Source organism: Uranotaenia lowii, chromosome 1 (genome assembly GCF_029784155.1).
Source record: "Uranotaenia lowii strain MFRU-FL chromosome 1, ASM2978415v1, whole genome shotgun sequence".
Lineage (NCBI taxonomy): Eukaryota > Metazoa > Arthropoda > Insecta > Diptera > Culicidae > Uranotaenia > Uranotaenia lowii.
The window spans coordinates 178859820-178883746 of record NC_073691.1 but is presented as its reverse complement, the minus strand read 5'-3'; the positions used below and the strand labels follow the sequence as shown (position 1 = coordinate 178883746).

The 23927-nt window shown below is 36.6% G+C and overlaps 1 protein-coding gene across 1 annotated transcript in view; it reads right to left on the bottom strand.

Moving 5' to 3' along the window:
• Positions 1-23927, bottom strand: part of LOC129738183 (glycerol-3-phosphate acyltransferase 1, mitochondrial) — a 55118-nt gene that overhangs the window by 16052 nt on the left and 15139 nt on the right. Inside the window, exons 3-4 of the mRNA XM_055729373.1 lie at positions 11471-11734; positions 10782-10892 (exon numbers count right to left, since the gene is read on the bottom strand). Coding sequence (XP_055585348.1) covers positions 10782-10892; positions 11471-11734 — 375 coding nt within the window. The remainder of the gene's footprint in view (positions 1-10781; positions 10893-11470; positions 11735-23927) is intronic.

Genomic DNA, 23927 nt, shown 5'->3' with positions numbered 1-23927 from the left:
AACGAGCATAAACAGTTTAAGTTGAAAAATTTATAATTTTGGTGACTATTTTATCGCATTTCAGTTGCTTTAAGGAGCAATTTACAACAGCCCCATTATTTTTTTAGATTTTTCTCATAAATATTTGCGGTAAACATAAAAGCGCATGTCAATAATGGTTGGATTAGTAAATTCAGAACGATAAAATTCATATTGAATTCCCTTACAGAATAATGACAAACAAATTTTAGCTTTGTGCTTTGGATTTTATATTTCACTAGCTGACCCGGTGTGCTTTGCTACACCTTTCAAAATCAAATTATATTTTCAAAAATTATTCAAATTTTAATTGGTTTGTTGGCATTATTTTAAATCAAATTATAACATAATTCATAAGCAACCGCTATCAAATGAGAGCTGCAGCTGGAGCTTCGAATTGCAACACAAAGATAACTTAAACTAATGTTTTGAATCTTGCTCTAATTTGTGTTAAAGATCTGATAATGTTAATCTGTCTGGAGGGTTTCAAATTAATCGTACGCAAACAATCTTACTTATAAAATATGGTTGTTTTTGCTTGAAATGTTCTGGATTTATGCTAAAAAACTGATAAGAGAGCCCCCTCCCCTGTCCTTCCCTTCACCTCCTGCTGAATGGAGGTCGTGATCTTTAATAATCATACCCATTTTTTTCGTTCCCAAAAATCTTATTATATTAAATATAGTTTTTAAGCTTTACAACAAAATGTAAACAATGTCCTCCTTTCTTCTCCTCTCTACACTGTAAAGCGTAAAGGTCTATAACAATCGTAGAAACATATCTCGTAACCAAGTACTTTTCCATGTCATATTTGTTTCCATTTGTTGGCTTCGTTAGCATAAATTGAGAACTTATGCTAACAAAATTGTATTGGGCTCACCTCCCTCCTCCTTTGTACCTACACAGCAAAAATTGAATCAGTTAATTTTACATTGAAAGCGATGCAAATAATTGGACTGAACAGACATACCGATTCCAATAAAACAAAGAGCACCGACGCGTTTATTTGAACTTTTCGCGGCAAGTTGTACTTGGTTCACGGTTTTTTGGTTATGAACTGTGCGGGAAGAGTAGAATCACATTTAGACGATGTAATTTTTTGTTCCTTTCTAACAGTTTTACTGCGCGGCACTCGAAAATGAGTTTTTGAACACAAAAAAATAAATGTTTCGCAGTTTGTATGAAATTGTATGTTTTTCAATGTAAAATTAGATTTGATTTCAGTTTATGTCGTTGATTTTTATATCGGTTTAGGAATTAGGTTTCGTGTAAATTGAATTATTTTTTGCTGTGTACTCACTGAAAGTGTGTCAGATAATCATAGAATCATTCCAAAATTATTTTCCATGTTAAGTATTGTCGATTTCTCGGATTTTGTAAAAAAAAAAGTTAAATGTAAGTCTCCTTTCCCTTCCTATATTCCCAATTCTATCATCCTACTGCAAGAAAGGAATTGTTTCAAATAGACAAAAATTATTTTTCATACTCAAATACTTTTTGATGCTAGATTTGGTTTCATTTGCTCGATTAATTCTCGAGTTATGCAAAAAAATTGTATGGAAGCCCCCCTTTCTCCCTTTATATCTTTCCGCTAAAAAAGATGGCGCCTCAATTTATAATAGAAACATTTCTCGTAACCAAATACCCTCACATGCCAAATATGGTTCAATTTGATCGATCAACTCTCCAATTATACTGAAAATTGTAAGAGAGACCTCTCTTCTCCCTTTTCATCCACCTCTTTGAAGGAGTGAGGGATACCAAATATTCATAGAAGCATTTCTCGTATCCAAATATCGTTCCATGCCAAATTTGGTTCCATTTGCTGTTGTAGTTCTTGAGTTATGCAGTAACAACTGTATGAAACTTTCCTTTCTCTTTCTTTTCTCCCCGCTGGAAAAGGAAGGGGTCTCAAACAATCATAAGAATATGGCACGTTCCCAAACACCCGCCCATGCCAAATTTGGTTCCATTTGCTTAATTAGTTATTGAGTTATGTAAAAAATTATAAAAAAGGCCCCCTCCCCCCTTTATATCTCCCTACTGGAAAGAGGGAGGGGTCCCAGATAATCATAGAAATATTTTTTGTATCCAAATACCCTCCCATGTCAAATTTGGTTCCATTTGTTTTATTAGTTTTAAAGTTATGTGTGTAAAAATATGAAAGAGGCCCCCTCCCCCTTTCTACTGGAAAGAGGGAGGGGTCTCAAATAATCATTGAAATATTTTTCGTATCAAAATACCTTTCCATGCCAAATTTGGTTCAAATATCTTGATTATTTTTCGAGTTATATGAAAAATTATAAGGTAGTCCCCCTCCCTCCTTCCTTTCACCCCACTTAGAGGAGGGAGGGGTACCTAATATTCATAGAAATATTCCCCGTCCCCAAATACCACCCCATGCCAAATTTGATACCATTTGCTTGATTGGTTCTCGAGACATACAAAAAATTGTCTATTGTTTGGGAGGCCCCTCCCCCCCTTCCTGTTAGGGGGAGGGGTCTCAAACCATAATAGGAACCTTCCCCGGCCTCCAATACTCCCACCTGCCAAGTTTCACGCAAAACGGTTCAGTAGTTTCTGAGTCTATAGGGAACAGACAGACAGACAGACAGACAGACAGACAGACAGACAGACAGAAATTCATTTTTATATATATAGATTTGAATGAGATTTATTTGTTTTAAAAATTGTTATTGAGAACCAAATTCTGGAGCCAAACTGTTTGTAGACGAAAATAACATAATAAATCGGCTTCATAAGCGAAATTCATTCAGAACTTTAAAAGTTGATTTGGCTTGTCAAGGTTTCATAATTTGCTCTACAGAACCTACTGCAGTAGGGCCTTTTTGTGCTACTAACCGTTGTAATGGAGTTTTATAGATTCTTACATATCTGAACGCGGTTTTATAGTTTTAATTTATAGTTGGCATGCAGTTCATAATAAAACCTAAATTGTTACTTGGGAGCGTTAATGTCCGAGAGGATGAAAAAGGGTTTTCATTCGACAAAATGGACCATTTAAGAGAAAAAAACGGAGAACATTATTGAATGATACATTGATCACATAGGTAATCTATATATATGAAAAGCAATTTCTGTGGGTTTGTTTGTTTGTTTTCTATAGGCTCAGCCATCTTAAGAGCTAGAGAGCTGAAATTTAGCATGGATACTCATTAGGACCAGGAATGATGAAAAATGTTTTCAGATTTTCGGATGACCCCTTCTAAAGGGGGTCGTCCATACAAGACAAATATTGATTTCGCGATATTGACGTTATTTTTCGTCGGATTGTGACAAAAATTTGCACATAGGGGTTTTGAGAGATGAGAAATTGATTCCAGGTATTGAATTTTGTGTAAGGGGTCGTCCATATGAACTGTTCAGTGTTTTTACTATATTGATGTTATTATGCATTTTATTTTATTTTTTTTATTTTTTTTTTGTATGGGTTTATGAGCGCCTGGCTGACCCGGAAAGGAAAAACAAATCGGGGGACAGAAGAGGAAAATTTTAAATGAGAGTAATATAGCTTAGAAAAGGATAGCGGCAACAGAGCCCGAGGGTTCTGAAGCACCAGTTTAGGGGAAGCGTTAAGATAGTGCTCGACGGACTAGGACGGTTGGTGGGCCCCATATGAACTTCGAGTTAACCCAACCTTCAATTCAACCGAGCAAAAGCAGTATGGTATCAAATAATATGATATCATATGCTAACGCCTCGATATCATTGTCAGAAGGGTTCACTATCTTACCGTAGTTGAATTTTCCCTACCTGTCATCTACCTTACTCGTTTCCATAAATTTGGATTCTTCCTAGTTTGATTTAGAAATAATGATAGATTTGCTAAGTAAAAAATATATTCAAGTGATTGATTCTACGCGACTACACGGTTATTCGATAACTCAATTAGGATATCATAAAAACAGAATCTAGAAAAGGTGTCTCTTAAACTCATCAACAATGAACTGTAAGCTTCAATATATATATATATAGATATAATAGATTTATTAATATCATTAATATTAATATTAATATTAATATTAATTAATATTAATATTAATATTAATATCATTAATATATCAACGGAACAGGAAAATAACAGTGCTGTTCTTTAAAACCTTATCACTAATTGTGGTCAACTGCTCAAACAAACTTTAATACTCAATCTACACGATAGGGGTTCAATTCAAATAAACCGTGTGACTGTTTTTAAATGCCCGAAATAAATGATCTGAACTATCTACTCATACTTGCTTATCGAAATCATATTTTCTATTTTAAACTTCGATTTATGAATTTCAATCCTAACCGAAAAATGTATAGATCTACCAAAAGTAAATAAATAAATGAAAACAAATGTCGAAAGTGTATTACAAACTGAAATATCATATTTGTCAAAACAGCATTCCCGTCCAATGAGCCCCTAGTTCATGTAAAATGCTTGATTTAAGAATAAGCCAACGAAATTCATAAACCGCAAATGCACACTTTCCAGAGCATTGGGGAGGCGAATACCATTACCTATACCTAACCTAGCAATACTTGAAACATCCTAATTCTATGAAACTAAACCAGCTAACTACCTTACCAAACAGATTATGCCCTATTGAAAAGTATCACTTTATGTCGGTAAAATGTGATATTTTCACTACAAAATTTTCCCATTGTTCAACGGAAGGGAGGGCAAGTGTTTCAACTCCCATTCATCTTATAAGCATGGATCATGAAAATTTGGGACACCATTGAGCCTACCGCTAATTTAATTTAAATAAAGGTGTCCAGCACGCCTTCTAATTTGATTCATATTATGATCCATGCTTGACAAGATGTGTGCAACGACCCTCTCAGGACAATGATAGTAAACCATCATTATCACAAGCATGCACACCGCCGCCGTGACCCATGGGAACCCATTATTATGCATTTTATTGATATGAAAATATGCACATGAGTGTTTTGAAGGACGAGCAATCGATTTCAGCTATTAAATTCAGGGTCAGGGGTCGGCCAAAGGGGTCGTCCATATCAACTTTTTAATGTTTTTACTATATTGGCGTTATCATGCATTGGATTGAGATAAAAATTTGCAGCTGGGGATTTTAAGGAACGGACAATCGATTCCTGTTATCAAATTTTGTAGAAGGGGTTGGCAAAAGGGGTCGTCCATATCAACTGTTCAATGTTTTTGCGATATTGGCGTTATTACAGATTTGTTTTTGATAAAAATTTGCATAAGAGTATTATGAGGAACGATCAATCGATTCCAGGTTTCAAATTCAAGGTCAAAGATTGGCTAAAGGGGTCGTCCATATTAACACTGTTTTTGCGATATTAATGCTTAAATTCATTGGATTAAGATGGAAACTTGGTACGTGGGAGTTTCAAGGAACGAGTTATTGATTTCAGGAGTCAAATTTTAAATTAAAGGTCTGCGAAAGGGGTCGTCCATATAAACTGTTCAATGTTTTTGCGGTATTGACGTTATTATGTATTGGATAAAGATGAAAATTTCCACATAGAAGTTTTGAGGGACGCCCAATTGTTCCAGATTTCAAATCTCGAGTCAGGCAGGGGTCGGCAAAAATGGTCGTCCATATAATCTGTTCACTGTTTTTGCTATATTGGGCGTTATTCTGCGAGTCGAGTGACGTGACTCACAAAATTTCACTTCTTTATCCTGACTCTAGGAAATTTTTCAGAGAAGAAACGTTAGTATGAATGAGCTCCAAAAATCGATCACGGGATATTTGAGCTGAAACTTTTAGCCTAGAGTGGTTTCTGGAGTCGGCACAACGATGTGAAATTTTGCACATCACGTCACGTGACTCTCAGAATAAGCCCCATTGTCTTGATTGTACAGCGGATCATAAATGAATAATATCATAATCATAAATAAAAATTTGCACATGGGAATTTTACAGCATCTGTTGTTGATTTTACGTGGTTCGTCCTCATATTTTCGAATTTTAATTGCAATAATTACGTTGTTAGGCCATATCGAGGCAAAAAATTAAACACAAGAGTTTCGCAGGATGAGGAATCGATTCCTGATAACAAACTTTCTATTAGACGACAGAAAAAGGGGTCGTCCACATTTACTGTTTAATGTTTTTGCAATAATTGTTTTATTATGCATGAGATCCAGACAAAAATTCATTCACGGGTGTTTTACAAAACGGACAATTGATTAATGAATTAAAATTTTTAATCAGACGACAGAAAAGGGGTCGTTAACAGTGATGGTAAATTTCGCCCGTCGCGCTTGACGCGATAATTTTTGTCTCATCAAACGACTGACACTGTTCTCAATTGACGGAGCCTCACTACTCGCATGACGGCTAAAGCACGACAACAATCAACATTTCTCCATCATCGACTGGCGAAGCTCCTACACATGGTCAAAATTTCTCCTGAGAGTGACTGGCAAATCTCTTCACACTTCGATCGGCTGCTGACGGCAGGTACAACTAATTGAACGACTTGCTGGCAGAGAGCAACAATAGCAATAAAAAACTGAAAACGAGCTTGCTGGCAGGAGCAACAATAATAATAAATGCTTTTCTTGTTCGTCTTCGGTCGTCTTCGGCTTGCTGGTAGGAGCAACAATAATAATAAATGCGTTTCTTTTTCGTCATCGGTCGTTTGAATGCGATTGCTTGACTAGGTTATTATTTTAGCTTCAAATGACTGGGGAATGAATGACTGGCAAACGAAGTGACTGGTCGAATAGTCAATTGAGTTTGACGGACCAAGAGGCATCACAGTCACAGCTTCACGCCTCATGACGATGACTTTTGCCAAGCCTGGTCGTTAATATTACCTTTAAAATATTTTAGACATAATTTCGTTGTTATGCATCCGAAAAAGACAAAAATTCGTACACGGGTTCTTATTTTAAATTTCCGTTTGATAGACAAGCAAATAGGTCGCTTGCAAATTCTGTTTAATATTTTAAGCAAGTTTTTGGTGAAAATTCGTCCCAATTACCAACCAAATACAAAATCATCAGCTTTAAAGTTAAATGCGAAACGGAGTTCGTACGGGATCAGCTAGTGAAAACTAAAAATCAAATCGAATTTGTGTCTTTGTTTCATTTAATTTGGTGAACAACCAGAACAGCGAAAACAAATTTTTAGACAGTGAATGGGAAACCGATAGAATGTACCTTTTTGCTCAGTGAACCCCGAAAAGGTAAAATTTACTTTTTTCTAGGTAAATGAAAAATTTACCTCGAAAGAGGGGTGGAAAAAACTATCTTGCTAATCGGATTTTTTTTATTATTATTTTCCTGGTAGATCATTTCATCAGAACATTCCAAGACTCTAAAATCAATAACGGGCCGTTCAGATACCACGTGGACAGAAAAATGAGATTTTTGACCCCTTCCTCCCCCTCCGTGGACAAGCGTGGACATTTGGCTAACCCCTACCCCCCTCCCCGAATGTCCACGAGGATACATTTGAATAAGTTTTTATTTTAAATACTTCTAATTTGACAGTTAGAAAACACCACTTTTTGCCTTTTTGTTATAGAAGTGGCTGATTTTGTAAAACCGAATAAGAATTTAGCTTGAGCTTAGCTTAGCTTGATTGACTACTCACATCCACCTGAATCATTGAACCCGAAATGCTTCATTATCAATTATTACAAGATGATTTTCACTGAACGAGTTTGTTTCTTTTAATACTAAATTAATGACATTATTGTATGACTCTTTTTTAAACAAATGCATTTCGAAAACCATGATTGCAGGCGTGGCTCAGTAGAATGAATTCCACATCGCCAATGGTTGCTACTCCGTGATTGACCGAGGCCATAAATTTTGTTCAGAGGTCAAATGGATGGTGCTTGGGACTAGCAACTCATTCACACTGCACAAAACTGATGCTCTCTCTTTGGACGTCAATAACGGCGCCGGCCACGTCCTAGTAGTCAATGGATAGATTGGAAGAAAGAGAATTGGATGAAAGAAATAAATTTGTGCTTTAGGACCGAGGTTACCTCTGCATCCTAGCAAACAATTTTGTTTTGGAAATTGGGTGGAAGGATAAGATCAGGACACACTTTTGACCAGTGCGATCTAATTTTTTTCAATCCTATTATTTGATGGACATTTTCAACTGAAACCCTAAATTATTACCACATTTCTTCGTTTTTCGAATGATTTCCGATACATCTTTCTTGGAAATTTAATCGTGCAAACTTCTCATGTCTGATATTTTATTGAATATTTATTGAACTCTAAAAATGATCCTTATTGCGATGGTATTTTACTTTCACTCTGTAATTTTAGCATTGATTAAAAATTTAACATTTTCGAAATAATGTAACATAATTCTTGAATCAAATTGTATATTTTGTGAAAGAAAAAAAAGAAAAATAAACGAGGCGCAAAAACCAGCACTATAACTTTTTCTCTCAATCTACACCATATTTTAATGATAGAAACGTCAAAAAATTTTCATAATCAAATGATCATTATGCCTAGCAACGTGATTCTTTAATTTTAGTTTGAAATTTTCAACAAATCATTAGCGTCCCAATCACAAATTCAATATATTTGTTAAGAATATTTAAAACATGAGTTGATATCCATTCTGAAAGGAAATTGTCGAGGTTCTGTTTTTAGTTATAAAAACTTGTTTTTTTTATTCTGATTAAACAAGGTATAGACCGAACTCTTTATTTAATTTTTACCTTTTTATCTTATCTATATTCGTTCATGGTATATTTGCTAATTAAGGTTGATCCCGAAATTTTAAATTTGATAGTGTTTTACACATTCAAATGCACTTTTTCTCTCGTTACTTAAAAAAAAATTCTTTCATAAAAATTCTAAGTTACAGTGATGTTTCTTTTTTTTTTTCTAAAGGGAAGAAAATTTAAAAAAAATCATGTTCTTGTTCTTGTTTGTAGTTTCAGTTTTAGATATTCACATCGATGAAGTGCATTTCAATAGCTCGAAACATTTCACAATTCAACTACACCATTGAATATACTGGCCAGTCACATGCCCAGTTCAATTATTTTAAATTAATCCTCCCATTTGCTTCAAGCTTCTTGGACTGGTGTGAAAATAAGAAAATTCTGAATGACCGGAAATATGCTCTTTCATGAAGTACACGAATACCATCCCCAAATCTTAAGCGTTTAACAAACGACTACTTCACACTCTAAAACGAGTACCTACTGTCTATTATACATAATTCAACTCGAGCTATGGATTGTTCAACAACCTTTGAATCCATCACAAACACGTCCATCTAATTTTCCATTCATCTATTGATCAAATCAATCAACTCTTCAGCACAACACACAAATTTTTGTAAAGTTGCCATCGATTTACGAGTCTTAATGTGTGTTTTGGACATACAAAACAGATAAAAAAAATCGAACAATTGCTCCCGAGAAAAAATAGCATTCTTCATTTTATTAAAATTCTATTCATCAATTCATAATTAGAGCATATTGGAAATAAAAACATAACAAACGCTGCAATGAAAAAAGTTCAACTGATTAAACGCGAAAAAGTTAAGACATTGCAGCTCAAAGTAGGAAAATCTCTCAATCTATGCTCCCAACAAACAGCAAAGGTATATTCCAAAAGATATTCTTCCTCAACGGCCCCGAACTTCAAACCGATAAGATTGTCATTAAACCGAAAATTTTAAGAATCCAATCCGAATCGCATTACGATTGAATTAAAGTCATTTAAATTCAAGCTTTCATTTAAATGCTAAACATTGAAAACCTCTTTTCGAATCCCGAGGAAAAAAAAAATTTCACAACTTCGATTATGCATTTTCACAAATAAATTAAAAAAAAAACCACTTACCAAGTGCCTTGCACACTTACACCATAGTTGTTAGTCTTTCACAGGATAGTATTTCCTCTCGTTCCTCGACTGGCAAGTCCTTGCTTCGAATAAGCAGTCCATGGTGAATCGATCCTTCTAACTTAAGCTCAGAGAGATATAAAATACATTTATTTTAGTTATATTGATGTTAAAATTTTTGATCATTTTGGTGTTTTGTTTTGGTTCCAGAACAAATATGATTTCTTTGTAAAACCGAATAAGAATTTCCTGATAAAAAAAATTATTTTAAATTTCTTAATTATCATATTTATCACTTGTCTTCAAGTAGCTACTTATTGTTTAAACTTAAACTGGAAAGGTATGCCATTTATTTATTCACCTTTTTTCGAAAATATTTTGAAAGTAAGTATGTCCACGTGGACGTGACCCAAACCCCTACCCCTCTCTCCGTGGACAAGCGTGGACATTTCCATAACCCCCCCCCCCCCCTCCCCCGCTAAGTTGTCCACGTGATATGTGAACGGCCCCTAACTTTCTTGTTAAAATAATATATCTGGTAATTGGACAGAAAATCTGTCAGTGGTTTCTTCTCATTAAAAAAGGTTCTGTTTGAGACATTATAACTATTTTCTCGCTCCTACAGTTTTGCCAACTTCGGCAAATTGTTAGAACTTAGGAGAAGGAAGGAAGCTTTTCTGACTACAGGATTTCTGAAATTCAAAAGTAGTTGCTATTCGACACACCCTAATGAACATGAAATTGAATATTTACACTTCACTAAACATCTTTACCGAGTTCATAATTTTTTAAAACTAAGGTAATAATAATAATAAAAATACCCAATCACCTCTATTTATACAACGTTTTTATACACGAAACAAAAAACGACACAACACTAAAACAAACTACTAAACAGAGATGTTTGATAGTAGGGACCACTTACACTTTCCATCGGGGAACAAAATCGGCACATCAGACCCCCCATCGGCGGCACATCCGGTGGAATGTGCGGGGTCGGCGAGTTCTTCATCTGGAACAGACTCTCCTCTCGCATCTTCCGTTGCGTTTCGTTTCGTTTTTTGGTGATGTTTTTTATGATGTATCGGTTTACATTTTGGTTGGTTGTTAGTATGATGCGCGCCACCAGAATAAAGGTTTCCATTATCCGTGTATCCGTGTTGTTACAACGTGCAAACCACAACCGAAAATTTCGCAAAAAGCATGAAAAAACGCATAAAAACATGTTGTTAGTTTACTGTCCGAGAGGAGGTGCAGCTTTCCGCCTTCGATTCTGATCATTATTGCTGGGTGCAAAACAAAGATGTAAACAGAGACCGAGGAATCTCGAACTGATTGCACAATGCACACGATGTGAAATCATCCGATGTGCAGTGGCTTTAATTGACCTTTCCAATTGACTGCACATGGTCAAGCGTTTACTCTGTTTTGTTTTATTCCGCTTGATTTTAGCTTAATATTTACAGCAGCTATTTTTCTGAGTTTTATAAGTGGAAGAATTAAAGTCCCTTTCAAAAAAGTGAGGGGGTTTCTTTGTTTAGGTAAATATCAAGCTCAAAATATATGGGTAGACACACCAACATTAAAAATTCAAACAAGGCAAACAATTCTCACCTTCCGATCGTTATCCTTGTCGGTTTGCCGCTTCCGGCGTTTCTGTTCGCCGAACCGCTTCAGCATGGCGTAGGTGGAGAAGCCGCCACCCTCGATCTGATCGCCGCTGGTCGTCGTCGTTTGCCCGAACATGGTTGGAAGCCGGAACGATCCGTAGGCCTCCTGGACCCGGTTCGATATGATGTCGACCATGTCGGTGCCTCTAGAGGTGGGAAAGAAGGAAAAAGCAACAGAAAAACGGAAGTTAGTAGATAATTTAGCATGCTACTTTGAACAAAGAAAGTTTTTGCGTGTTAGCGAAGTCATCAATTGATGATCACTTTTATAAAACGTAATGAACCGATAATGGCAATGTGATTGTGAATAATGAAGATCAGCAAACTGGCAGGTTAATTTCTGAACGAGTCAGTTCTATATATGTACTGTGCTTAAAAATAGAAACTGATTTCTGACTGAACTTTGAATCTTAATGTTTGGGGCTGGATTTAACTTTAAGTTCTCTTAATGTTCTGGGCTGGATTTAACTTTAAGTTCTGTCCAAAAGAATTCCGGCCCGGAGTTTAAAACGAAGTAAAGATTCATACAAAGACGGTTAGAATCTACAGAGTCGCATCCAAACAGTTGGACCAATCTTGGGAAGAATGACAGCTTGCTCTTAAATTCATTGAAAAAAAGCATCCAGCAACAGTCACCACTTACGAAAACACGATAATGTATTCACATTTCGGTGATCGACTAAAAATATGACCTATGCCCCAGGGTTGTCAATTTTTTATGCAAAAATCAGGGACTGGTGAAAAAAATCAGGATACGTCAAAGAAACGCAAATTTCGCTCAAAGTGATGACCTGTTTTTGGTCGTCGTTTCCTTTTTCTTCACTTCTGCAATAGTATCTAATTCAGTTCCTTACTACCCAGCGCTTCCTTAGCCCATCCTTCTTTTTCCACCGAAAGACTAAATCAAAACTAACAATCCACAGCAGCAGCCTTAAAATCAGAGCATCCTAAGCCAATCCGTCTTTTTCCATCGGAACTCCTACGATATCAAACAATCAGCAGTAGCAGCCTTAAAAATCTGCGCTTCCTAAGCCAATTCCGCCTTTTTTCCACCTGAAGGACAAAACAAAATAATCAGCAGCATTAACCTTAAAATCTGTGCTTCCTAAGTCAATTCCGTCTTTTTCCATAGAAAGGCTAAATCAAATCAATCAATCAGTAGCAGCCTTAAAAATCTGCGCTTCCTAAGCCAATCCGTCTTTATCCACCGAAAGGCCAAATCACAACAAACAATCAGCAGCAGCAGCGTTTAATATCTGCGATTCCTTAGCCAATCCGTCTTTATCAAACGGAAGGCCAAATCAAATCCGTCTTTTTCCACTCGAACGCCAAACGATATCAAACAATCAGCAGTAGCAGCCTTAAAAATCTGCGCATCCTTAGCAAGTTCCTTCTTTTTCCACCTGAAGGACAAAACAAAATAATCAGCAGCAGCAGCCTTAAAATCTGCGCTTCCTAAGTCAATTCCGTCTTTTTCCATCGAAAGGTTAAATCAAATCAATCAATCAGTAGCAGCCTTAAAAATCTGCGCTTCCTAAGCCAATTCGCCTTTTTCCACCTGAAAGACAACACAAAATAATCAGCAGCAGCAGCCTTAAAATCTGCGCTTCCTAAGTCAATTCCGTCTTCCTCCACCGAAAGGCTAAATAAGATCAATCAATCAGTGGCAGCCTTAAAAATCTGCACTTCCTAAGCCAATCCGTCTTCATCCACCTGAAGTCCAAATCAAAACAAACAATCAGCGGTAGCAGCCTTAAGCCTAGTCCACACAAGGCAACTTGGACTGCGATTTCGGTTGCTGAGACTTGTTTCTGTTTACATCTTGGTTGCTGAAGGTCTCCCATACTTACTTGTCGGGAGACTTGAGACTAGACGAGATGCGAATGTAAACATAAACAAGTTTCAGCAACCGAAATCTCAGTCCATGTTGCCTAGTGTGGACCATAGTACATGGAAAATAACAGGTAGTCCATTGCGCTTAACCTCACTTCGAAGCTCCGTGTATGTACAAAGCATACTTGCATACCAACCAAAATAGTTATGAGAATTTGGCAATTTTATATAGAATGACAATCAAAACTATTAATTTCTCCATCGATTACCATTCGATTATTTTGAAAAGGGCTTCAGATTAAAGGTTGTTTCTTCAGGGTCATCGGAAACTATTTTTTGCATTGGATTTTTGGATCTGAACCATAAATAATGAGCATTCAAAAGACATTTTCATCGCCGTCCCTGTTTTTTGAGAGCAAGCAATGTAGTATTTTCTTCTGTCCATGTTAAAAATTTGAAAAATGATCTAAAATACTTCATGTTTCTGTGATGAAAAGTCAATTTGTTTGAATTTTCATTCAAATCGCACAAGAAAAAGGTCACACATGGCAAAAATATCACCAGATTTTAGTTTGAAATCGACAAATAGCCCATTACATATTACTTTTAGAGATGTTGAAAAGTCAAATTTTGTTTGCTGCATTAAAATGCATAAGTGCATATTTTTTTTATAATTTTAATGCTTGTCAATTTTAAGAAAAATGTGACTTTCTGATAAATTCAATACATTTGCCAGTTTTTTCCATAACTATTTTTCGGGGCCTCCTACCAATACGTTGAAAGCGAGCGGAATAGCCTACCTTGTATATTTCAAAGAACTATGAGTGTGGACTAGGCTTTAAAAATCTGCGATTGCTTAGCCAAAACGATTTTTTTTACCAGAAGGTCTATTCAAATCAATCAATCAGCAGCAGCTTTTAAAAATCTGATGAATAGTTGAACCACAGAGAACAGACGTACAAGCTCAAACAAAAAATCGTCAAAAAAGTGTGTAAAATTTCAAATGCTATCACCAAAAAAATACGTTAGAAATTGACTACAAACAGTGCCATCTATTGCGCCGTTCAAAAGTTACAAATCAACTTTAAAGTGTCCAGTTTTCGGAAAGGCGTAATCGTATATGAACTCACAAAAAGTTAATGCAATGTCTCAGTAAAATGGACGGCTTTAATTTATTGCTAAATAAATGAAATCAGAGTTACTTTGACAGGGCGAAATTTCACTTTCTTTATTTTTGCACTACTATTACAGTTGAGATAACTAACAGCTTTGGTTTAAGTTTTCGCACTTCTTGAACATTAATTTATGTTAGAAAATGCATCACCTATGTCCAGTCAAATACAAGAACATTCTTGACGACCAGTCTCATCCAGCAGTACTGATTCTAGGCATCTCAAAGCCCATTAATTTCACATATCACTTTAGCATCTAGCTGTTTCAAACTTTGTATTTCTAACAAATTTGAAGGAAAAAGATAATAACTTTTATGGTTATTTTTTTCATACAACATGATGAACGTATTACGAAACTTCAACAGCGATTTTCTTGACACATGCTAAGCAGCTCATACGACCTATAGAAAACTGATTGAAACTTAGTCAGCTTTGTTTTGAAAGTTCTCTTTGGTGTGTTTGGAGACATCTGGTGGCCCAGCCAAAAAACAAAAATTGGTTCAAAAAGGGTTTTGGGATTTTTACACAAGTTTCGTGGGCTAGCTTGTACGTCTGTTCTCTGTGGTTGAACTGTTAAGTCAAAGTTCATTAAAATGGTTATGTCTGGTTTGTTTTAGAATACGTGAACACAATACAAACGCACGCACAAATTAACTATCAGCTTGGTAAATCATCGAGCTTAATCGATAGATATGAAGATGGGTTCTGAACACATAATTTATGATATCTCACCATGATCGAGAACTAAACCTTTTTTGTGAAATATTCAAACAAAAAAGTCATCTGATCGGCATTTTATTTTAGCCTGATTTATCCTGAATAATCCTAGCCAGTCGCAAGACGATAGCAAATAAAGAAAGAAAGAAGCCCAACCTATTCAGAATAAAATGTTTGTTTTTTTTTCACAATTTTCGCCACTTTTTAAATTGTTGTCACTTTTTTTCGTTTTTGCCTTTTTTGTTGCTTTCCTAACAAAGTATAAAATTCGAAGTCTTTAACCTCTATCAAAGATTTCTAAACGGCAACAAGCATACTTTCAAATGTAAAATAAAATAAATTGCACCTCTTATCAAAACTAGCCTTGTAGTGTTGTTGTTGAAGTTCTTTGACTTGAGACTTGTGCGAGACTGTTTAGTACCTCATTGATAAACACCAAACTCGTTAGCGGACACGTTTGTTGCATTAGAATTTTAATGTCCAACCAGTTGAAGCTCCCTTTGGCTCGGTTAAAACGCAACGTCACTTGCCCCTCCCACTCTTCTTTTTTCGCAAACTGTACAGCCGATCAACTAACTATCGATCTGTCTACTAGGTATACCTATATGGTTTAAGTTTAATCTACAGAAGAGTTACCCAGATTGAGTAACAAAGCACGTTGCCACGATCGTGCCCAGATCGGCATTAGAAGAACAGGCGATACGTGATCGATCAACCAAACGCCACAAGAAAAACGGTCCGGTTCCGTTCCGATGATGATTCAATCGGAAGACAATGCGATGAGACAAAAACGACTTCCGACATCGGCACCGGTCGGTCACCGTTCGTTCTGCATTCTGTGTGTACGCATTGTTGTCGGTCACCATCGGTTATTGCAGTAGGCTGGTCTGCCATTATTTACGGATGTACCTATATGCGTAAGAATAACGGCCTACTTGGTTGACCCTACGAGAGTACCAACTAATCTAAGTAACCATGTTAAATAAAAGTTGTAAAATAAAACGAAAAGTTCGAGCTCGCTCAGGTCTCCTATTACTGCAAGTCCACCGATCGTAGCAAGCAGGCTTGATTTATCCTCTCGCTCTCGATGACAGTAAATATGCGAATACAGAACGCGGTTGTCGGTCATGGTTGCCATTTTCGGGTCAGTGTAATCACCCCATCGCGCGTAGCTTAGAACAACATACAAACCGACTGGCTGCATAGAGGTTGACGCGTTTTAGAACCTGCCCGATACTCAACTGCTGTTGATTTAAAAGGCAATCGGTTCTAATCGCAATTACATTTAAACAGTCCAGCTCGGCGACGCGCGGCTTCCGATTTTGTGTTTATATTTTGCAGGTACCAGTTCTATAGAAAAAAACATGGGCCCGAGTCTGGTGGACAACGACGTTGATGAAATTTTCTACGGCAAAATGAAAAGTGTTGCAGTAGATGTTATTCGAAGGTCTTTGACAAACTTTCGAAAGGCACTTCCAGTTTTTTAAAAAAAATATTTTCTTGAGCAGAGAGTCAGTAAAAGCGGTAGATATTTCAATATTCTCGCGTGAGCTTTCATTAAGTCGTATGAAACAAAATGTAAACAAAGAGTTTTATTACGAAAGAATACAAAAAATGACATAAGCTAGTCACTACTTCTTTCCATTAAGAATATTTATATCCTAAACAACATATTATAAATATAAAATACAAATTTTGAAGTTGTTTTGATAACTTTTGCAGCAGTTTTCTGTGAATTCTTGAGATGTTTCATGCAACGTAATGAAAGCTCACGCAAAATATGATGAAAAACCCAAGCGAAATTTGTGATTCTACTTAAAATATTGGTTTATTCGTTGAGATCCAACCGAAAACCGTATACAAACTCTAAAACTTGAGACAATTAAACCCGAGCCCTGAGACCAAGGAAGTGTGACCCATAGTTGCCGAAAAAAATTTCTGACTTTCTGTGATTTTACCCAAAAATTATGTGATGGTTTTCTCTTTACATTTTACTCAAGAATAATCAATTGGCATTACTAATCTTATCATTTTTCTCGAAAACAAAGTTAAATTTTTTAAATTTATATTGACATAAAAATTATAATTTTAGAAATACGTACACACTTTAAAAAAAACTGTGAAATCGATGATTATTTCCAAAATTTGGTGTTCTGTGACACAGAATCTGTGATGAAAATTGCTCAAAATTCTGTGAAATTATAGATTTTTCTGTGGTCTCGGTAACCTTGGTTGGATCAGAGACTCGAAACATGAGACCTCTGATCTAGGATCTGAGACCAGGAACTTGAAACCTGGGACATGAGAACAGAGTCATGATACCTGTGACATGAGACCAGGGTGAGACCTCAACTCGAGGCATAACACATAAGAGACGAGAGACCAAATAAGTACAACGTGAAAAGTGTGACATGAGATATAAAATGGTACATGAGAAGTGAAACGTGGAAAGTGAGATGGGAAAAGTGAAAAGGCGACTGGAGACATTAGACGTGAAAAATGAGACGTTAGATGTTTGCCGTAAGACGTGAGCAGTGAGAAAAAAAACGTGAGACAAGAGAAGTGATAAGTGTTACGTGAGCCGTGGGACGTAAGAGGTGGGAAATGAGAATTGAGACCTCATATCTTATTTTTCATGTTTCATGTCTCATATTTGTTGTTTCATTTGTAATGTTCCATGCTCCATCTCTCAGTTCTAAGGTCTTATGCCTTACCTTTCAACTTTAAGGTCTCAGAGCTAAGCTTTCCTCAACTTCAATTTTTTGAAAGTGTTTTCGTAAGCCGTGTAAAACTGTGAAAAAAATTTGTGTTGTGAAATATTGTGTTCACTCAATATATGGCAGTGGGTACGTCACGATCGACGGCGACGAGCTGGATATAGTCGAAGTCTTTGTCTATATCGGCTCACTGTTGACCGCAGACAATAACACTGGCCGTGAGATCGGGAGGCGAAGCACAAGCAACTGCGGTCGAAAAGACTTATTTAGTCCTCGCAGGAACGAGGACGAGAAGGAAGGAACGAGACGAGCAGGGGCGCGCGCAACGACCACTGCGATCAGTTGTTAGATCTTTTTCAGCATTACCCCGCTATATTTCTTTTTACTATACACTGCCACTATTGATAAGTGCCAGGTGAACACTGGTTGAGCATTTGATGAGCTATGTTAGATCCTAACTGTAACCTTACTGTATCTTAATTCACACAAGAGATCCTAAGTGGAACATATATTCCCTTGAAAGATCCATCTATATCTATGTACTCAGCATAACCACAGGAGCAGAACTATTGCAAAATCATGATATTTTATACAAATTCACCTGGAAAAACTAATTGCAATATGGTTGGAACCTTTTCATGAGCAAGCATCTCGTACAATTTGACCTTTTAAATTCGGTTTTAACATAAATTTCTTTGTCCATCAGAACACATCTGTCACATTGCGTAAAACCCGTTGCACAGATGGCGATCCATGGAACTGCTCATTATTAGTTATTTGCTGGATGTCTACTAGTCAGGGAACATTTTTTGCCTGCCGGAGCAAGATTCACTGGATAGTTTAGGGGTCTGCATTCAGTTATTCGCAAGAACCATACACCCTTATTCTCGTTTTCGATCGAATGACATTCGTTCGAAAGTTTTGCTATATTTTATATTCTTGTTTTCGTTCGAACGAATGCGAGCAGTTCGATCTTTCGAACATAGTTCGTACGAACGAAACGTAGCATTCCGGTTTTCGATCGAACGTATTTTTACTACCACGCAACAAACGCAAGTCTACTGCTGCGAACGGCAGGCGTTTGATGAAAAAAAATATACTTTAACACAAAAAAAAGGAAAATTAGAGAAGTACCCATGTTAAAGAATGAAAGTAAACGATTCAAAAATCCAAATTTTCTAGATTTATAATTATTTTTATTTCAAATGTTTCTTTTTACATTGGATTTCTTTCTTTATTTTCAATACACATATCTCCATCGATGGGGCAATGTTTTCCTCAAGGGATTTTAAGCATCAATGGCTTATTCCCCAATATGGGATAAGTTTTCAGAAGCAGCAGCGACTGCAAACTTACCATCGAATGGATCCGGCTCCGGTTCGTTAAACAATCGAAGCTCAAAATCGACAAATACGAAATTTTGTTCCGGGCCAGAACCGCTGGCTGTAAAATGTCCTTGATTCTCCGATCCGGTCTAGCCCACCAGGAGCTTGTTCAGATCCACATCATTCTGAACGGCTAATTTCAAATGACGAGGGATGGTTCTGATTTTTTTTGTCCGCACGTTTCCTATGAACTGTATCACTTTAGCCGCTAGATACCTCAAGGCAGCGGAAAAAATGTTGGGGCACCTGTTCCGAATCGTTCGCCATAGTTGCCTTCTCTAAGGATCCGATCAATTCGGCTGATCGGGATTTGGAGACCGGCCCAACTCGATCGGTAGAGACTTGAGTTTCCTTTTCATACGGATTACGGATCCGACCACCCGAAATTTCACTAACTACGAAAATAAACAGTTGTTTACATTGTGTTGTCATGGCGAAATTTGTTTTTTGACACATCTCTGTTCTTCGAAATTTCTAATTCGATCTGGTAACACCAACATCGAACGTATCACGTTCGAACGAAAACAAGAATACCTTTTTCGAATTCGATCGAAAGTATCCGTTCGAACGAACGACAGATACGTCGTAAACAAGAATAAGGGTGATAGTCTTTTAACCCATATTTGAGATCAAGAATCCCACTCCGATGCTTGGTTTGAACTTCGTGAGCATCCTAGAGTGACTCCTTATACTTTTTAACCACTTGAGCCAAACAAATTTCAGAAAAAATTAACAGTTCATGAGTTACCAAGACGACAATGAAGAATGATGATTTTTATATTATTTTTTCCTTGTTTTTCTGCACCGAAATGTAGTGCCCGGATTCTAAATGATATAGCCTTATGTCATGACCAAGATTCGATCCCATGACCTCTGGCTTAGAAGACATAAGCTCTAATCTCTAAGCCAAGGCCGCTGGCTTAGCGAAGTGGTTAGACCAAGTGGAGCTTGATCTGGCGTATGTAGGATGCCCAAGAAGTTGGAGAAGTTGACATAGACGGAGTGAATTCGAAGAATATTAGCTTCGTTCAGTGGTTGGAAAAAATCGGTTTCAACTGGTTTCTGTCAACTGGTAGATGCTCAACGAGCCAATGTTTTGGTCGAAACTAGTCAGGTCGTTGTTCATTGGAGCAAGTAGAAACTAGTCGAAACCAATCCAGCTCGGCAGCAGGATTCGTTTCGACCTGGTAGAAATCGGTCGAAATCAATTGGAAAGAGACAGGTGATCAACTGCCAATCCATTTCTACTTGTTTCGACCCGTTTCGACTAGGTTTCATTGAACAGACTAATTGTTCATCAGGTTATGTCGTGAGACGGAGTACCAAGTAAATAAAAAAAAAAATTAGGTTCGATTGTGCTCTACCATTTTGTCTTCTTCTTCTTCTTCTACTTGTGGAAAAATGGTTTTCCACTGTAGGATCGGTATCGGTGACCATATATCCATCGGTTTTCTCACGGTGACTTGTTATGTTGGGGTCACAGCGGTATTTTCTTTTTCAAAGGTATGTAGGTGGGTATTTGATGCTAATAGTCTTTATAGTTTCATTTTAGATTGTTTTAGGAACTCAATAATATCTTCCAGGTGCAAAGTATTTTTTGTCTGAAGTAGGTCTACAATAGATTGGAATTTATGGACATTAAAAATGGACTTCGATCGAATGTCGTTGTATCGGTTGCAGTGGAGGATGATGTGTTCGGCGGTTTCAAGCTAACCACAGATTTCACAAAATGAGTCATCTACTAGTTTCATTTTATGTAGCCAGTATTTGCTGTAATCGTGTCCTGCGAACCATTAGTCGGTTGATGGTTCGAGTTGTGGAATTAGTCAATCCTAATTTATGATACCATGGTTTTTCACAAAATTTTGATTGTATGTTGTAGAATTTGAGTCCTTTTGCGTTCTCTTCTGCATACTTTTTGTACCAAGAGTTTGTTTGCGCTTGTTTGATTTTTTTGAAGTATAGGTAGGAATCTCTCAGCAAAATTGTATTGAACGATTTGTCTATGTCATTCGATTCAGCTCCCATCTTAGCTAATTCGTCTGCTATTTCGTTTCCCAGAATGTCAATATGATTGGGGATCCACTGGATCTGTATGTTCAGTTCCTGGCATGCTTTCAGTATATTGTCCATTATCTTGCTGCGGCTCGTTAGATTGAGATTGTTCTGAAGCAATGTGCACGATGATAGCGAATCCGTAATTATCACGGATTTACTCATCTTAGATTGGTTTATTTCTGGGTTGCGGTATAGATTGCTATGAGCTCTGCCAGTCATGATGCATGTTTCTGTATTGAGAGTCAAAGAGATTTTACGTTTAGTTGATTCTAAGTACATTCCAATTCCACATCTTTCGCCCATTTTGGAAAAATTGGTTTATATTCGATGGGAATGAATGTATTGGCTGGTGAGGATACCTAGAACAGCTTGTTTCAGCACACGAGTTTTTGCCTTCGTGCGACGAATTCCTATTCCCGTAGCAATGTGCACAACCGTTACCATTTTGTCGGAATCATAAGTTCAGCTCGAGCCGAGTGTCTCGTGAAGCCAACGCACGTAAGGATAACTATAATGCGGTGAGATAAGGAGCGACAACAACAATCTGTCTCATACAGTCATTAAAGGAACGAAACAAAAAAAAAACTTCATCATCGTTAACGTTAGCACTTTCATAAGAAATTTTGGGCTATTTTTTTATTTTATTTAAAATTAGTTTTATTGAAGCATTTAACTCATACAGTTTTTTTTTGTGCCGAATTTTCATTTAACTTTTGTATTGTTAGAAATTTTCGAGCAACTATTATATGAGGAATTACATACTTTTTATTATGAAAAAAAGTTTTCCTGTTTCAAAAAAATAGAATTAAAAAAACCTGCAGATATCTCTGAAGGCAATGACTTTTGCCTCTAGACATATCTGAAAAAGTAGGTAGAATCAATTTTCAGGTCTTCTTTTCGAAAAAATTTTGATAACTACTAATCGGTAAATTGAGTTTCAAAAACAAGTGTTTTTTTGCTATTGAAAACACATCTAAGTATTTTAGTAGTTTTTGCATGTAAAAGTAATATTTTCACAAAAACTTACATTCAAAGTGAATGTGAATTGAAAGTTCTTATTCGGAAAGCATTCTATCAAGGACAAAAACTGGTTGAGAAAGTTGGAATTTAATCCTGTTTTCTTTTAAGCAAAGTAATAAATTTGAAGATTTTGTCTGGAATAAAATGAGTTTTTGAGCTGTTCATTGTACAGGAAAAATATTTAAAACTATTTAGATTTTCATTGATTTATTCAAGTGTCATATTCCATTTATGAAAATGTTCTTCTGAAAAGTCTGCTCTTTTGCGAGAGCTGTTTGCACATTTTCCGTAAAGTTTTTAAAATATTAAATGTTTTTTTATTCGTCGGCGTCTCTTGCAAGTACCTCCTCGTTACCATATTTGGGTAAAAATTATTAAAAAATATCACGAAATTACTTTTTTAATTCTATGCATGTTCCCAAATGCTCAAAACTCTACTATGGATGATTTGATGACGCTGCTGTTTGGTTATTATTTCCCATAGAAATCTTTTTTTGGACCTTGAACCCTATTCTATCGGACAGAACAATAACAAATTTGTGTCGATGAATATCACATCAGTAATAAATTAAAAGAAAAATTAACACAAACTGCCATATCTAGCTTTAGTTATCTTTACTTGACCTGAGCCAATCAATTTTCTAGGTGGGAAAAATGCAAAACATTTGTTTATGAATATATTGACTGTTACCATGCCAGAAGGAACTTGCGTTGGTGAAATTAACCCGTTATCAAAACCCCCCGGTAAGATAAACACAAACAATTTTGATTACGATTAAGTTTGGGGAGATACGCACAAAGCTTGTCGATACAGTTAGTATTCGGGTTTGAGGTAGGTGCCGGGGTTGGTACTCCTCTATCGAAAGCATAGGTCGCGTGGCCACCTAAAGTAAAAACGAAAACAAGGTTGTTTTCCCCCATGAAGAAAGCTATCTGATAGGGCGGGACAACAGCCACATACCGTTCCAATGCATAACTTACTGTAGCGATTCCATTCATCTAGTGTCTGTCTGATGATGATCAAAGTGAAAAAAAAGTACCTTCCGGTACTTCAGGTAATTTCAAGTCTATCTATCTCGGGTTACTTTCGAAAATAATCTTGCAACCGTGAAACATCAATTTCCACGGGGAACGGAGGGTGGATCGTGTCACTTCATAGTGATCCTACTGGGACAGTATCACTTTGTAAGTACATCTTCTTGAGTCATCGACAGTGATATCGGATTCTATCAAGCATTGGTGCTAATCAAGTATCGTTCTATATGTACATTACCGGCTTTCGGTCTCGCGATACAACTAACTGGTTATGAAATAGGTACACAACGATTCCACGACTCTGTGCCCTATATTAACCTTTCCGGAAATGAATTGCAAACTAGACTGAGGCTCGCTGCGGCGTTACAAATTTGCAATGAGCCTTGACAGGCAGTATTTTGTTTATAAAGTAAACAAAGGTTTACAAAAAATGCGTGGTTTCACGGTTTCAAGTAAGCTGGTTG